General features: G+C 52.6%; 5 protein-coding genes across 5 annotated transcripts; 3 read left to right on the top strand and 2 right to left on the bottom strand.

Moving 5' to 3' along the window:
- Positions 1–1,871: 1,871 nt before the first annotated feature.
- Positions 1,872–4,903, bottom strand: PG985_005199 (Tuberous sclerosis 1 protein-like; the record flags this gene model as incomplete). Its single annotated transcript, XM_066824968.1, has 2 exons — positions 1,872–4,803; positions 4,890–4,903. The coding sequence occupies 2 exons, from the start codon at positions 4,901–4,903 to the stop codon at positions 1,872–1,874; spliced, it is 2,946 nt and encodes a 981-aa protein (XP_066688128.1).
- Positions 4,904–7,662: 2,759 nt separating this feature from the next.
- Positions 7,663–8,777, top strand: PG985_005198 (uncharacterized protein; the record flags this gene model as incomplete). Its single annotated transcript, XM_066824967.1, has 4 exons — positions 7,663–7,763; positions 7,861–7,898; positions 7,980–8,487; positions 8,546–8,777. The coding sequence occupies 4 exons, from the start codon at positions 7,663–7,665 to the stop codon at positions 8,775–8,777; spliced, it is 879 nt and encodes a 292-aa protein (XP_066688127.1).
- A 447-nt stretch (positions 8,778–9,224) lies between these two features.
- On the top strand, positions 9,225–9,852 carry PG985_005197 (mitochondrial 54S ribosomal protein uL23m; the record flags this gene model as incomplete). The annotated part of the gene is made up of 2 exons (XM_066824966.1): positions 9,225–9,280; positions 9,348–9,852. The coding sequence occupies 2 exons, from the start codon at positions 9,225–9,227 to the stop codon at positions 9,850–9,852; spliced, it is 561 nt and encodes a 186-aa protein (XP_066688126.1).
- A 119-nt stretch (positions 9,853–9,971) lies between these two features.
- On the bottom strand, positions 9,972–11,135 carry PG985_005196 (MT-A70-domain-containing protein; the record flags this gene model as incomplete). The annotated part of the gene is made up of 1 exon (XM_066824965.1): positions 9,972–11,135. The coding sequence occupies one exon, from the start codon at positions 11,133–11,135 to the stop codon at positions 9,972–9,974; it is 1,164 nt and encodes a 387-aa protein (XP_066688125.1).
- A 1,616-nt stretch (positions 11,136–12,751) lies between these two features.
- Positions 12,752–16,700, top strand: PG985_005195 (uncharacterized protein; the record flags this gene model as incomplete). The annotated part of the gene is made up of 3 exons (XM_066824964.1): positions 12,752–13,302; positions 13,469–13,532; positions 13,605–16,700. 3 exons carry the CDS (start codon positions 12,752–12,754, stop codon positions 16,698–16,700), a joined length of 3,711 nt encoding a protein of 1,236 aa, XP_066688124.1.
- Between the last annotated feature and the right edge of the window lie 220 nt (positions 16,701–16,920).

Below are 16,920 nucleotides of genomic sequence, written 5' to 3'. Positions count from 1 at the left end.
AGCGGCAAAAAGTAGTTGATAATGTAGGTATTAAGAAGAAAGAAGGATTGCAAAGTAGCAACCAACAAGCGAGTGTATATCACGACAGGTCTGCGTAGGGAATCTCAACAGAAGATGTGGTGTGACTAGAGGAGAGTGAGGTGGAAGGAAAGGAGACGGAGAGGGAGAAGAAAAGGGAAGTCATTACGAAGTCAAGACCTACCCGGCACGCAGTCCGTATTTTGTTGATTTCCCCTTCCCATTCAGGGCATGTACGTACGGGATGGATGGAATGGGTGCGCGCGTCTAGCTAGGCCCTCCCTTCTCGGCTGGACCTGACCTGTCTAACGTCTTTTTCCTCTCCTTTCCTTGGGTGTGTGTGTGTGTGTGTGCGTACCTGAACCGACAGCCGATGACTACGGTACGTAAAACTAATACGTAGTAGGTACGAAGGCTAGAGTTCTGACTGGGGCTTGTCATGACTGAACTTTGGATGTATCGTTACGTTACGCTTCGTTTTTTTATCCTCATTCCCACCCCCTGCATCTTGCGCCTCGCTTCTCGGATGGGGGTGTGTGCGTGTGCGTGTGCGTGCGTGGCAGTCAGTCAGTCCAGCGAGGTCCAGATGTCTGTGGCTTACTTTTAGCTAGGTAAGTAAGAGCCGTACGTAGTAGGCAAGTGCGTATGTACACACCCTTGTTCCTGTCCTGACAAGGACCGGGCTTTGTTGAGATCGGACCAATGACGCTGAGCCGTCTGATGTTTGTCCCTTGTCATTCTTGCTCATTCGGGTCAACCTTCGTGTTTTCCCGCCTTTGGGGGTGGTCTCTCCCGCGAATGCCAATTTTTACTTTGGGTTTAGTTCCTTCCCGACACGGGGTGGTATGGGATTTAAATGATTAGGTCGATGGAATAATCCATTCATCAGCTGGGTGGCATGACCGATTATGCCCTGCAGTACCAATTGGAAGTGATGATGGATGACCTGTCGATTTTGGTTGTACAGGCGGATGCCCGGAACGTACGCGAATGGTTAGCTATTCAAGCGCCAGCTGATGACCTCCAACCTCGTATTCTCCGTCCACACCATTCCCTAATGCTACTGCTACTGCTACCACACGCTTACCATGCGAATCAATACTTTTATGTAAAAGGGTCAACATAAAGGACGCAAAAGCTACTGCCACTGTTACCTGCTTCCGCTGCTAATCCAGGCACCAAGCTAGTGCATGTCCGTTCAATGTCTTGCTTTACGGGATGGAAGAGAAGCCAGAACAAGAAAAAGGTGGATGGAAAGAAGGAAAAAGAGCCAGAGTCATCAGTTACTCTTTCGCTCCCTCTCTCTCCCTGCCTGGGTGGCGTTCCTCGACTGGCTTGTTCCTGCATCTAACTTCATGCAGGCCGAGACACCTCTTGCATGCCGGCCACTAGCAACGTACATGACGGTAAGCAGACGCCACGGCCCCGAATGACCCAGCCCAACTGCCAACTCTTGTGTAATTGCTGTCTCATATGCGACGCTCAGCCCAGCTGGGGGGCCGCCGTGGCTCCAAGCCATGGCGCACTTTTCATTTTTGCATTCATGTTATGTTTGGACAAATAATACCACTCAAGAATATCAGTCTTGTCGGAACACTGATGGGTCAGTCATAGTTGAGAGTGAAAACGTAGTTGACCTCCTGCGGCAGAGTTACTAGTACAAAACCTCCCATGGGCTTCAGTAGTGACCATGGCTGTAGAGAGTCCGAAGCCTTAACGCGTATTGGCGTGCTAAACAAAGCCGCGAATGCCCCGGATACCCCCCGACTTCTTCCTGTCTTTACTCCTGCTGCTGTCCCTCCTGTCCTTCCGTAGAATGTTTTGAACGCTGCCTAAAAGCCGCGAGTTAGAGGTTATTTCTTCCAGATCTTCATGATGCGCTGTGACGAACCTCGTCCGTAGTGACGTTCCCCTGTGGGACTGCCCCTGCCAGTAAAGTCGGACCCTTCGGCAAGAGATGGCGTAGATGACCGGGCGACTGGGCTGCCCATGTGTAACGAGGAGCTGTAAGGCTCCAGAGGCTCCGTGGTGCTCAGTACGTCGGCATCGTAATTGTCCGGGTCCGACAACCCGCGATGCTGTCGGTTGCGGTAACTCACAGGGCTTCCTGAATCCACCGAGTAGCAGACTGGCATGCCTGTGTCGGGCGATGTTGGGCGTGGAAATTCGGCTGAAGACCGATGAGGCATCTGTGATTGCAACTCCAGGATGGTTCCGTTCAGAGCGGCGTTTTTGCTTGTCAGCTCAGCGATACGTTTCTTCAACTCCTCTTGTTGAGCCCTGCTCGCAGCCATCATGCTCTCGACTTGGGACTTGAGCCCGTCCGCCTTCTTTTCGGACCCGCTCTTGAGGGCATCTTGCAGTTTCGTGTTCAGCACCACAATCTGAGACTGGTAAAGATCATGAGCCTGCTGTATCTCGACGTCACGGGCTTTGAGCTTCATCTCTAGCATCTCGGCCCTCCTATCGGCCTCTTCTGCTCCCGCCATGGCAGCTTGTCGCTCATTCTCCTGAGCTTGGTAGTTGCGCTCAGAGACGGTCAACCGCTCAACTTCTTTCTTCAAGTGCTCCAGCTCGCTCGCGTCTGCTTCGACTGACTGGACCCGCTGTTTCCAGCCAAGTTCCCTCGTCTCTGCTTCGGAGACGAGAACGCGAAGTTTATCAGTCTCGACCTTGATCACCTCCAAGTCCCGCAAAAGACTGTCTCGCTCTGCGTTCCACTTTCGTTGTTCTTCCCGAAGAACACGCAGCTTGGAAGACAAATCTGCCTCCCATTTCTTAGCAAGAGTGCGACTCCGCTCCGAATCCTTCTTTGTCTGAACCTCAATCTTCTTTGCCTCCTCCAGCCTCTGCTTTAGCTGCCGGTGTGCGAGGATCAGGTTTTGTGCTTCAGCTTCGGAAGCTGCCTCCCTGACTAGCCTGCTTCGTAGCTCGCCCATATGTGTCAAGTGCTGTTGTTTCATGAAACGCTCAAACGCCAAGTCGTTATGAAGTAACATGATTTGGCGGTAGAGGTGGTAGTACTGTTGTTCATCATTAACGGCTGTTGTAGACACGGGAGTGCTGGTATATTGAGTAGTCCCATGGGTCAAAAGCCCCGGCCTCTCCGAGTTGGACTCTTGCTGGCTCAAAGCTAGCGACGGGACGCTGTCATTCGCCAGCGATTGGTGCAGCTCTGACTTGATAGCTTTGTTCGAGTTGATCATGTCCTGTAGATGCGTCTGTGAGCCAAATGAGGTCAGCTGCGCCTGTAACGCTGGGCTATCACCACCCCTATTTGACGGCCTTGCGCTCGAACCATCATGCAGAGAATGACGGCTGCTCTGGGATGACTGGCGGATTATTGTAGGGTAAGAGCGACCACTGGTGGGCGACTCGACGAACGCCGTCTGCGAGCTCTCTCTTTGCGGTCCACCAAGACTCGAGTTCGCCCTGGAGAGAGACGTGCTCAGGAGGGCGTGATCCTGCGCGTCCTTTTCAAAGTCACCTCTGGTAGAGGGGTTCCGCACGCCAGGCTGGCCGAATGGCATGTCGGCCTCACCTTCCGTATCGATGGAATGACGCAGGGCTATGCAGTTCGCCACAACCTCCGCGGGCTCACTCTTGATCCACCTACCAAAGTCGGTCTTCTCAGAGTCAATAGTCAGAGTATAGAAGTTCTCGTGCAGTAGGTGGCACTGGCGGAACGGTTCGGAGGCGTGTCTGATCTCCGTGGGTTGCACCTCAATGTCATCTGAGTCGGGAGCATCCGCATGACGAAGATAGCGTTGAGGCTTTCGAATGTAGTCCATGAAGTTGATCGGATATAGCCCGTAGAGGATGGTGAAGTAGTTCAGAAGCTGGGGTATAGTTCTCTCCTCGATTTCTGGCGCATACGACATCTTCTGCCACCCCGTCGCACTTGGGGACATTTTCTGTTCGGCGTGGGCACTGACTCCCAGCTCGATGGCAGAGAGCTCGCGCTCCCAAAACAGTATCCGGGCATATACGTTGAACAGGGTGGACAAGTGAGGGACTAACGAGGACGGCATATGCGGCAAGATCATGGTCAATACCGTCAGGGCCAGAGTCACCACAGTTGTAGACGTATCTAGTTGAAGAATGTTGATCAAGGTCCCAAAGATGGGGGTTTGTAGGACTTGGTGAAGGTGAGGCGGCTGGCTCTGTATATAGTCGCCCATCAAGTTCAGCGCGTGGGGTCGCCATTTCTTGTCCACCATGTATTTGTCCAGGAGGCCCATGAAATCCCGCGGGTGTCTTTTCCCGTAGATGATCAATACCTCCCGCAGTTGCTTTTCCTTGAAGAATGCAAGACCCGCGTCCGCCGTTATAGCGGAACAACGGTCTTGCACCCAGAAAGCCATGACTTTTTCCGCCAAAGCGACTGCGGCGCCAGCAACGGGATCCTCCGCGCTGTCTCCATCATCCGAGGTCAGGACGTCCAGGAACAGTTTTTGAGCCTCCGACGCCAGATCCTTCTCCTGGTTGAGCAGGTCCAGCATTGGCAGGAGCTGTTCCCACCATTGTATGATCTTTGCCGGCTGTCCGATCAGCGGCCTCAATCGGCGCAGGATGTTGAGGAAGGGCCCGTAGCGGGCCTGGGTGCCTTTAACATCCTTCTGGTATATGGCGATGAGGTCATCGTTGAGCCTGTCGGCGACGCTCTCGTCAAACTTTTCATGCTTCTCGAGGTAGCCTTCGATGAGCTCGATGAGGTCGTCGGGGAGGGGTAATCGTGCGGTGGGTATGAAGGAGCTGATGGCCTTGGACAGCTCCTTGAAGGACCTGATATCGAGCGAGCAGGTGTCAGTTCGTGGCGCTCGAGGGTCTGCGTGCGACAGATGGCTAATGCCGATTAAGGGTACACTTACGGAGCTGACGCCATATTGGCAGTGCGACTTGGGATAGGTGCCAATCACCGTCAGGGAAGTCAGGCTTGGTCTGATGATTTGCTCATGTCGAGAGATACCAAGGTTCAATCAATGCGACAGGTCGGGAGATTCGTTTGACGATACTGCAGCTTTAGCACCTACATGGAAGGCTATTTTTGCTGCCTGGGTGGAAAAGAAGGTTAGGAGCTTGCGACCCTGGGATCAATCAAATCAATGATCAATGCAGGTCCTCTTCGATTAGAAGTGGCAGCATGGGAAATCGCCTAAGGGTGGAGACCGGGGTCGCCCTTCGCGGGGGCCAACGGATAATAGCGGGTTAAAGAATTGTATCACCACCAAACCCCGGCCCCCTACTGACTGCATCATATCTATCGGTGGTAGGCATCATGGTGTCTTGTCCGAGTAGTATTTCTTCTCTCCTGCGACGGTGTAAGCCTGGTTTTGCCTGGATCTATCCCCATTGGAATATCAAGTCCCTACATTCCATCGTCTCCTTACTGACCCGATATTCTTTACAATCGTAAGCGTCTGCAAATGCCATCCAGTTACTAACAGCAATCGAATGCAGCATATGTCCAATACGAAAATGCTAATCCATTCTGATATAATATGATAATCCCCTTTTATAGTCGTGAAAAGGAGCAGAGAGACATCTTGGATACAATGATCCCTGATGCTCAGAATTCGGTATTCATAATGTATCCTATGCATGGCATAGAAGTACTTCGCCCTGTGGACGTACAGCTTGTTATACGTTAATGGTTTGAAAGATGTGTAAATCGCAGATTTGTATTCTGTCTGGGGGAATTCTCAACGGAAACACCACGACTCTAGAGATATTCGTGGACTTTATACACTCGACCTGCCCGTCTTTCTAGTCTCTAAATCACTGAACAGCCACTTCCTCCGCCTTGATTACGTAGTCATCACCCCACGCTAGAATTCCAACCGACACGCAAGGATATCGACTCGATAAGGATGATCTAAGTGGCTGGCAGCTATGTAAGTGTGGAAAAGATGGTCCAACGGTCAGACTGGTCAGGATAAACGCTGGATCAAGGACGGGGACCTACATGGCCATCTTCACAACACAACCCCCAAGCCCTTGTATGCCTTTCCCACCGCTTGCTGTGGCTTGTCAGAGGTATCATCACCGTCATATCAGGTTAGCCTACCTGCTGTTGATATTCCCCATGTTGGTTTGGCCTGTGATTTCTTTGCCCTTTCCGGCATACATCATTCTTGGAAGGTACTCACTTGCCAATAACGCTACATGACTTTGAAGTACTGCAGATAAGTTCACGTGTATATTCTCGTCCTAAAGACATACCAGTGATCAAGTTTCTGGTAAAAGCCCATCACTCAGCCACCATTGTGGAAGCAGGGGATGATTGGCTCTGATGAACGACATTATGAGCCTCTTGCTCTACTGTCCATGGCTATGTTAATTATGGATAGTCCATTAACTTAATAGCCTATATCAAATTGCAGTAGTAGACAGAAAATGCATTATAGAATCTAAATTATCTTTTTTATCTTTATTGTTTGAGTTGTTAGAGGTTGCCCTTAATCAGTGAAGTTATTCCAACCCTAGCTGACTTTAGGTGTACAAGCTGACTTTCACAATGTTTGGAGTAATGCGGGGACATCCGACGAATTCTGGAGAAACAGCCTCCTCCGACAGCCCCCAATCACCAATAGCTCGTCCATAGCACCGAGTCCTGTTTCTCCCGACGGATGTATGCAGCTCCGATAATTTCCAGATAATATCAAGTGACTGCTTTTTGCGGTACTTACGGAAGAAATCGTAATACCTGTGGGCGTGAACCTGCTGTTACCGTGGCAGGTATCTGCCCATTGTCGGTCCATGGTCTTAGCAAATCGGCCGATGTTGCTCAGTGGCCCGTTGGACGGTTGAGCCACTGGGCACTACATTGTGGGGCGCTCAGGTAAGACTGAGCTGCTGAGACCATCAGGCCCCAGGGGGGCTGCCCAGAAAATCGCGGGGAAGTGGGCTGCCAATACTAGGCGGGGAAGCTACCGGCCCTAGTAGCTTCAAGCTGGCAGCTGGGGGGAGCTATTTTGCATGTACCTAATATCGCATTGCGTCCCTCGAGACGGCTGTTCAAAAGGTTCACGGGTAGTTCAAGCGTCATGGCATCTCTTATTAGGAGGCATTAGGATAGTCAAAACGGTGTATCTAAACTCGTTGAGACTGTAGGCAGTGCGTGGCATCCTCTGCTTCTCTGGTTGTACGCGTCGATGGAGGGGCAGCGAAGGGGGGCCCTATGGCGAAAGCTGGGTGGTCTATTGACCATATCCGTGAATGTTTCATCGGTACATGTGCGCATCTCGTGACCACCTGATGATGGGATGTCCCCCAGGGCCAATTACGTCGCCAGACACCGAACCCCTCCTTCAAGCCAAAGCCAATCATCTGCCCTCTTGACCCCCAGATCAATTGAAGAAACCCCTCGCTCCAGGACTTCTTCTTAATAGTCGACCTGTTGTTTGTTTCCCTTCCCTTCCTACAAAGGCTTGTTACATCCTCAAGCTTCTCATCTCAAGGAACAAAGCACCTCCTCCTACCCAATCCCATTACCACCACCATCGTCATCATCACCCCGATCAGTTCTGTCCTGGTCAGACCCCAACTGCAATCTCCTCCATCCAGTGTCACACTCGACTCTGCCCTTCTATCCATCCACGACACCAACACCCATAGTCCATCTCACGTCATTTTGTCGCGACCATGGCAGCCAACAAGTCCTCGGCCATCAGTGATGAGCCTATCGAAGTACTTTTCGTCCTGCAGGAGAAGTTCAACCTCCTGGACTTCGCTGGCCCCTTCGAGTAAGTTGTCCCCAAGAAGGAATTTTCCACTACGAGTCAGGCTGGAATTGGTAGATTCCTATGGTGTCAAAAGAAGCCTGCTAACATTCGCTACTAGGGCCTTGACCTGGGCACAGCATAACAAAGACGACCCTTGTAAGTCAATGTTCCACGCCTTGCTTAACAGCTACCACCGATGTCAAGAAGCAGCAACTGATTGTATCCCGTTTCCTGTAGCAACCAAGGCATTCGGGTGCACTATTGCCGGCGCCGAGCCCAAGGTCCTGTCTGAGCAGGGCGCCATGGTTGGCTCCCAGATCACCTACAAGGAGGCTTACGAGCGACTCAACGACTTCGATGTCGTTGTCATTGTCGGCGGCGACAGCGATCACATCCTGAACTCCAAGGCTGAGCCCTTGGGCATCATCAAGGCCTATTCTGAGCTGCAGCAGAAGGACTCTGCCCGCGAGCGTACGCTCCTGTCAATCTGCACTGGAGCCCTCTACCTTGCCGAAGCAGGTGTGCTCTCGGGCTTGAGTGCGACTACCCACCCCGACTACATGACCGCTTTCGAGAACCTCTGCAGCCACTCCTCTGTCCGTGATGGTCAGGAGAGAACCGATGTGGATGAGGAGGCCCGCTACGTGGTCAACAACCTTCGCTTCGACATTGGCGAGGAGGATGAGAACCCCTACATCCGCCGCAAGTCCGATGCCCAAGACGCACGACGCCCATCCAACGCTCGGTAAGTTCAAACCATATAACTATTTAACGTCACTTTTTCGTCTAACAATTACGCACAGAAAGGGAAGCATGTCTTTCAAGAGCCAGGGCCGCCGTGAGTCCATTGTCCGCCGCGCCGCGATGCGCCTAGGTGGTCTTCGGGTAATCACGAGTGGGGGAGTAACTGCTGGCATAGATGCAACTCTGTATCTTGTCAGCATCATGGTGGATGAGGATTGCGCCAATGAGGTTGCCCGCGTCTTGCAGCACAACTGGGTGAAGGGCAAGGTCGTTGACGGTCTCGATGTTTAGAGGCTTATAGATATTGGGAAACTGTAAAGCAGAGTAAAGGCATACTCTCGCATGTAGATCACGGATAGATCAGGAGAGATCAGGAAGGTCCAGGATCATTGACGGAAATCGTCGGATATCACTTGCTTGTAAAACAAATAAAAAACAACATTTCATCTTAAAACTGTTCTGACGTTGAGACGAGCCACCCCAGACGCAGATTTCCATGTTAGTTGTTGGTGGGGTAATGGTAGGGGTAGCTCGGTGGCTCCAGGCTCAATTGGTCTAACCGTTTCCCGTGTAGCGCGGTCTTGCAGGCACTCACTGGTCGTCAATTGACCGTGGGGCCGGATTTTCAGTGGCCGTGCCTCCGATATTGAAGCTCGAATTTCTGTCCGGCTGTGATGTCGCATGAGAGAAGCTTGAAGGGATCCTGAGATATCGCAATACCCTGCCACTCCAGACACAATGGCGGCAGCAGCAGCATCTAAGCCGTTCAAGACGGGTTTAAAGCAGGTTTACTTGTGAGTCGTCAAATACCGGCCCAACCCGCGATCCAACAAGGAGGACATGTCTGACAGTGAAGCAAAGGCCCGACCATGTAATCACATTCTGCCGGCCAACCCGTCAATCGACACTTCCGCAGTTCGCGACCTTCAAGGTGCCGCTGCACTTCAACAAGCTCGACATGCGCGACTACCTCCTCCACGCCTACTCCGTCGCCACCCTGGGCGTGCGCTCCGCGGTGATGCGGCAGCCCGTGGCCCGCAACCCGATCACGCGGCGGGTGCAGCGGCCGCCGGCCATCAAGTACATGACGGTGGAGCTGCAGAAGCCGTTCGTGTGGCCCAAGGAGCCGTCCAAGGAGGAGCGCAAGCAGTGGCACGACGAGCAGACCGAGAAGCGCGTGGAGCTCCAGGAGAAGCAGGACCAGCAGATGAAGAACTACCAGTACTACGGCCGACTGGTGGACCCGGCCGCCGAGAAGCGGACGGCGGACCGCACGGCGCTGGCGAAGCAGGCCAGGGATCTGGTGAGCGGTGCGGCGAAGTGGGATAACCGGAGGGAGTTGGACCCGAAATGGACAGAATCATAGAGGGAACAAGATGACGAGACAGATGGATGAATACCACAACTGTACGATGATGTGCCATAAACCTGTAAAAGAAGTGTCCTTGGACGATCAAAAAGCGACGGATATTGGTTTATGCATTCTCAAGGCGATTTGATTGACACGTCTACACTATGTTCGTGGGCTGGAGCTGCCCCCGTAACGATATCCTCTTCAACCCAATGGTGTTTCTGTTGGAAAAGGAGCGCCTGGTCGCCCCAACTCCACCAACCAGCCGTTATATGCCTTGCGAACACCTCGAGGCCTACATAGTCTGCGGGAAGTATGCTAGCAAATAACTGCCTTAGGTTCGGTTTTCTGGAATGCAGATCGGGAACTCCGAATATCACCTTGCGTTCTGGACCTATCTTTGTCGAACTGCCTCTTCTCCTGGCGACCAGCAGCCTCTCCCAGGGCTTTCTCCATGTAGACTCCAGTGCCACTATGGGCTCTCCAGAATCTGTTACCTTGACCCAAATCCATTCGCCGACAACCTCGAGGCCCCATAGCGAGAACATACCTTCTTGCGATTTGACAAGATCAATGACGGCCAGCTTATTAGTCACCCAGACTGCCACCAGGCCGTCGGGTTTGAGATGAGCTGCGATGGGGATCAGAGACAACAGGTCCCGCATCTCCTGCATGTCGTTCGTGATCTTGTAGCTCGCCTTCTTCCTTTTTACAGACCTGCTTGGCCATGGCGGATCAAGTACTACGAGGTCAAACTTGGGCGCACCCTCTAGGAACGCTGGCCGCAGTTCCTGGATAGATCCTTCCAAGTACTGGCTTGCCTCAGGTACATACGGCGACGGAGCCTTGTTGTCGTCCTCGTCTGCCATATCCTCCTCCTGATCGTCGTCCCGCTTCCTGGTAGACCCAGCAGTCTCCGCCTGGAGGCCGCGCGGCTGGGTGGTTGCGGAAGATCGGCAAACTCGTGGCAAACACCACGGCCCTGAGTAGGCGTGATTGACCTCTGCACACGCCCTTCGGACGGTTTCTGTCACCATCAATTCGTCCAGCTGCACGGCGGGCGATGCTGATGACCAGCTCGGCATCTCCGCGTTGGTCTTTGCCGATGGGGCTTGCCATGGCTTTCCCAGGGGCTTCGAAGACAGAAGCCGCCGCTTGCCAGGCTGTTGGGCTGCCGTCGACCCGGATGGTGCAGCGGCTACTGCGCCGGCCAAAAACTGTGCCTCTTCAATTGACCGCGGGATATCGACAACTAGAACGGATTTGTCCGAGTTTTCGTACAGGATGCACGACCCCATGGCTGTTTGAAATGCTATCTCCTCAATGGCCGAACTGAATGATGTGCTGCCAGTTTGATGTGTGTAGATCCAACAGTTTGAATAAAAGCTTATGATTGCTTCGGCGCCCGTCCCCTGAGCTCTTACTGGGAATTTGTGCCCAGCCAGCCAGCCGCCTTGTCAGTTCAATTAAGGTTACAAGGAAGGATGCTGACATGACATCGGCAATTTGACAATTGTGCGCTGAAGACGTCCCAGTGATATGGTAGCACCACATAAACAATGCAGATGCATCCAATCTTTGATACCTTTTGATCTACGGAGTACTGGCCAGTACCACCTACCTAAACTACCCGCCCGCCGCATGTCGAGTCAACAGTACGTACGCGACACGTACTTCACCTGGATTCGTACAACATAATGAGCTGTCCGTTTACACCGCCAGTGCTTGCTGTCACCAATGACGTTCTGGCAAACGTATCGAGCTCACTCTCATTCAACCGGTTAATCGGAATTCTTGCAGCGCTCGAAATTAGGATTGCCCGGCTTGAGGCAGCCGATTGATGGATATCGCATTTCCCAATGGGGCTCGAGGTTCAGAGCCTTCCCCCACTAAACCACGCTAGCTGAGACCATGACGAAATCCATCTTTCGAGAAGTGCCAGCTGCAATCACTGGAATATGATTGCTGTTCTTGGCGTGTTTATCAACACCTCCTGCCTCCTTTCATCAAGGGACTCAGCCTTCCTAGTCTCCTTCGATCGGCCCGCCATGTACGTACATATTATGTTTATGCCTGGGGGGTGCAATCCACAGAAAGCCGTTATCATGTCACTACGTTAGCATAGCTAAGCGCGCGTGAAAGAACACCGTGCCTTCTATTTTTTTAAGGGAGGCGCTTGGAGTGAATGAGTGATCTCTGGCTGACTCCTGACCAGTTCGGCCGGTCTGCGCGAACCCCTGCTATCGTTCCCTTGCAGGCGCTAGATAGCTTAACCCCCGGTCTAGAACCTAGTCGCATGCGGCTTGGCGACCCGGCTGCAGCCACTTGATGTCACTCTACACGATACAGGTCACTGCCAGGTTTTCTGGGGCACCGCCTGAGAGCCAATAACCTGCTGGCCTGGAAAACAATCTCAAACAAGACACAGCTTTTCTGCAAACTTTACCGACCTGATCCACTCGCTCTGGGGGGCAGATAATGGATCGATCCGCTAGTCGGGTTGCTGCTGGAATGGATCCTGCTTGATGTGCAATAATATGACTGCTAACCCTTTCCTCCTGTAACCGTACCTTTCGATCAGGGATACTCAACGTTACTCGCTATTGTTCCCAGCTTTGTGAATGCGAATATCTTCATTCATACCTACTCTTCTTGACAGCCGTTGACGACATGGGCAGGTCATAGCCCAACTCGGCCTTACACCTTTCTTTCTCTTTTTTTATTCTTTAATTGCGTCGGTTTCGGGTTCCATTTTCACCCAATAATTCCGCTTAATCCCCAGGGATCCCACACCTCGACGAACTATACTAGCAGAAACTGAATTCGACGATATTCCCGACGACATAACCACAACCATCACTTGCGAGGCAAACGCCTTTTTTCGCCTCATCGGTTCGCCGATACCGACAACAACATGGCTACCTTCAGAATACGAGCCGCCGCCGCGGCACCCATCTTCCTCTTCATACGAACGGCGACCGCGGCGATAGATGACGCCAACATGGCCAACACACCGGCAGACACAGCCCGCGAAAAGGAGGGCATTAGCCTGCTCGCCTTCTTGTCCGCCCTGGGCGCTTCGTTGGCCATCTTCGCAATCCAAACGGGCGTTTTCCTGCTCTTGCGGAATAAGCTGGCCCGGATTTTCAAGCCCAAAACCTACCTCGTCCCCGAGCGCGAACGAACCGAACCGCCACCCGACAGCCCGTGGGGGCTGATCAGCGCGCTCCTGCGCTTCAAGGACCGCGAGATCATGAAGAAATGCGGCCTCGATGCCTACTTCTTCCTCCGCTACCTGCAGACGCTGCTCATCATCTTCATACCCATGGCGCTCGTCCTCATCCCCATTCTTGTGCCCATCAATTACCACGGAGGCCTCAGCCAGAACTTCGAGAACAGCAAGGACGATAACAAGTCAAAACAAGCCAACATCACTGGCTTCGATACTCTAGCCTGGGGTAACGTGTAAGTGGCATGCGATGTTTATTACTTCATGTTCTAGTACTCGTTCTTTCCCATCCTGTACATCTCAAACGAAAAGGATGTGCGGCTGGTCCAAGAGCGGGCTGTCTTCCATTTAGATCATCCAGTTATTTCCCACGACGGTAGTACTAACGCCGAGAGTCGATAGGGCACCCGAGAAAACCAACCGGTATTGGGCACATCTAATCCTGGCCATCGCTGTTATCCTTTGGGTCTGTGGGGTTTTCTTTGCGGAACTGAAAGTCTTCGTAAAAATACGGCAGGATTGGCTGACTACGGCCGAGCACCGGCTTCGTGCCTCGGCTACGACAGTCTTGGTCAGCGCCATCCCAGACAAATGGCTTACTGAAGAGGCCCTGTTGGGTCTTTTCGACGTTTTCCCTGGCGGTATCCGAAATATCTGGCTCACGCGTGACTTCACGACTCTGTTGGAGAAGATCCAAAAGCGCGACAAGATCCACAAACAACTGGAACAAGCGCAAACGGATCTGATTCGTATGGCCAAGAAAAGCCAGCTTAAGAAGCGGGAGGCCGACGAGAAGAAAGCGCGGAAAAAGTCCAAGTCAAAGGCCCCAACAAAGGAAGAGAGAGCGATTCGCCAGCAAGAGGAAGATGCTGCCGCCAAGTTACAAGCAGAAAGTGGCGGCGGTGACAGCAGCGGGGATACCAACGAGGTGCCACATAGTGTCCAGGAAGGCGTGGCCGAATCCCAACAGCACGAGGAAGGACATGAAGAAGGACACCATAATCCGAATGCAGGAGGCAACCCGCTGGATGTTCTCAATACCGGCTTCTCGAAATTCACTCAAGGACTGGGCAAAGGTGTTGGGGCCGTGGGAAAGACCAATCATAAAATCTGGGGCGGAGCTAGGAGTGCCGTCGATCAACTCGATCATCAGATTGAGACGACTAATGGTTTTGTGGCGATAGCACCGTCAGAAAACAGGCCCCCGACTCAGGCATCCGCCACTCGCCGTATCCAGCTTCAAGACGATGATTACTTGAGGCCGTCAACCAAGGACTCAGACTCGCCAAAATCTCCTGTCAGCCGTGGAGGCCACTCGCACAATGGGTCTATTGCGTCTCAGAATGCGGCTTATAAGGAGAGTATCGAATTGAGGCCGCTGCAGAACACTGTGCGTAAGGTTGACAACATCGAGGACATGTATGACAATGAGCGGGCTCGGTGGTATCAGTTCTGGAAGCCCCCTGCAGGAAGTTTCGCTTCACCCATACCTCAAGGGTACGAGGCAGTGGCCGCGAAGAAGAACGAGAAAACAACTTGGGAAACGGTGAAATCATATATCCCGTTTGTTGGTGGCGACTCGAAAGAGCCCCTCGAATATCCGAAAGCGTACAATGAGGACTATGAGGAGGAAAGGCCAGGGCAGGTGGCAGAATGGGAGAGATGGGTGAAGAGGGGCGACCGCCCTACCCATCGGCTGGCCAAATTCGAGTGGACACCCGATTTCCTCCCTACTTTTCCGCTGCTCAACAAGAAGGTCGATACGATATACTGGTGCCGAGGTGAACTTGCCCGGCTCAACTTGGAGATCGAGATGGATCAACAGCATCCCGAGCAATTCCCTCTGATGAGATCTGCATTCATCCAGTTCAACCACCAAGTTGCAGCGCATATGGCTTGCCAGAGCGTCATCCATCACATTCCACGACAAATGGCGCCCAGGGTGGTCGAAATCTCACCCAACGATGTTATCTGGGAGAATATGGCCATAAGCTGGTGGGCTGGGTGGCTGCGGACCGGCATCCATTTCCTCATCGTCGCCGGGATGATCATTCTATGGGTCATTCCCGTCGGTTTCACTTCGCAAGTCTCGCAAATCACAGTACTGATCGACCAGGTGCCCTGGCTGGGCTTCCTCCAGAACAACGACGTAGTGTTCTGGGCAGTCAAGGCACTTGCTGGTGTTTTGCCTGCAATACTACTTGCATTGCTGCTGTGGCTTGTTCCCCTTATAATGGATATCCTTGCCCATTACCAAGGAGCCAAGACTGGGGCGCAGAAGACGGAAACTATCCAGACGTCCTACTTTGCCTTTTTATTCGTCCAGGTGTTTCTCGTTGTGTCCTTCAGTTCCAGTTATACCAAGACGATTAGCAGTCTTACCAAGAACCCTACAAGCGTTGCGGACGTTCTCGCCACATCCTTACCTGGAGTCTCGAACTACTTCTTCTCCTACATGATTCTACAGGCATTGTCGACAAGTTCGGGTACCTTGCTACAGATCGGGGCCTTGATCAACTGGTACATTGTCGCCAAGATATTCAGCAGCACAGCACGCAGCAAGTGGGAAACCAACACGACTCTTCCGAGTGTCCGTTGGGGCTCATATTTCCCCGTGTACACCAACTTTGCCTGTATCGGTCTTGTCTACTGCGTCATCTCCCCAGTCATCTCGATCTTCGCCATCATCACCTTTACGCTCCTATGGATTGCCAACAGGTACAGCATGATCTATGTCAACCGCCTTGCCCTGGACACCGGAGGTATCCTGTATCCTCGAGCCATCAACCAGACCTTCACTGGTTTGTACGTGATGGAGATATGCCTCATCGGTCTGTTCTTCCTTGCGCGAGACGAAAAGGGCGAGTTGGCATGTTGGCCGCAAGCCATCATCATGATCATTTGCACTGTTTTGACCGCGCTCTACCAGCTTCTCCTGAACTCGTCGTTCGGGCCGATGTTCAGATATCTCCCCATCACCTTCGAGGACGAAGCAGTGTTGCGAGACGAGGCCTTCCAAAGAGCCCAAGATCAGCGCCTTGGTCTCCTCGACGAAGATGAAGAGGATCAGATGTACGAAAAGGAGGGTCTTCCTACACATCACTCCCACCGTGCCACCGACTCACAAGCTACAAATGACGGAGACGGCGAAAAGAGCCCCCGAAGCAACAAGTTGAAGGGATTTGCCCCAGTCAGGGGACTTCAACATGCAGGCTCTTTGGCTGTTCGCGGAGGCAAGGTTCTGAAGAACCAGACTTACGGGCGTGCAGAGAGGGGCGTGCAGAGCGCGGCCAAGTACCGCGAACAAAGGCGGAAGAAGGATCTCGAGGCGCAACGTGCCATCGGTGAAGCATTGTACGGCGGCTTCCACGACGAAATCGAGGACCTCACACCGGAGGAGAGAGACGTGCTTGTCCGACGTGCGTTCACGCACTCGGCCTTGCGAGCACGCCGACCCACCGTCTGGATTCCTCACGATGATATCGGTGTCAGCGAAGACGAGATCAAGCGCACGCGGGAGTTCAGCGACTACATCTGGATCTCTAATGAAGGTACTGCGCTGGACAGTAGCGTCCGGGTGGTCTATGGCCGCGCCCCTCCGGACTTTAGCGAGCTCGATCTCATCAACTTGTAAATATAGGATGTATGCATTGGATGGAGGAGTGAACGGATAGGGAAAGGGGCGACAGCATTGTGATTTTTTAGACAAGATTTATATTCATTTTCGTTTGTTGCATAGCGATGCGAACGAGATGCATAAATACCCATAGATCGTAGGACAGGACAGGACAGGAACAAGAACAATTCAAACAAAATGATGATTAAATGCATTTCAATAGGTTGCAGTAGGTGAC

This window comes from Apiospora marii, assembly GCF_038362585.1.
Source record: "Apiospora marii strain CBS 49790 chromosome Unknown utg000003l_segment0_segment0, whole genome shotgun sequence".
NCBI lineage: Eukaryota > Fungi > Ascomycota > Sordariomycetes > Amphisphaeriales > Apiosporaceae > Apiospora > Apiospora marii.
Note: the sequence above shows the minus strand (reverse complement) of the source record. Positions and strands in the feature narration are given on the sequence as shown.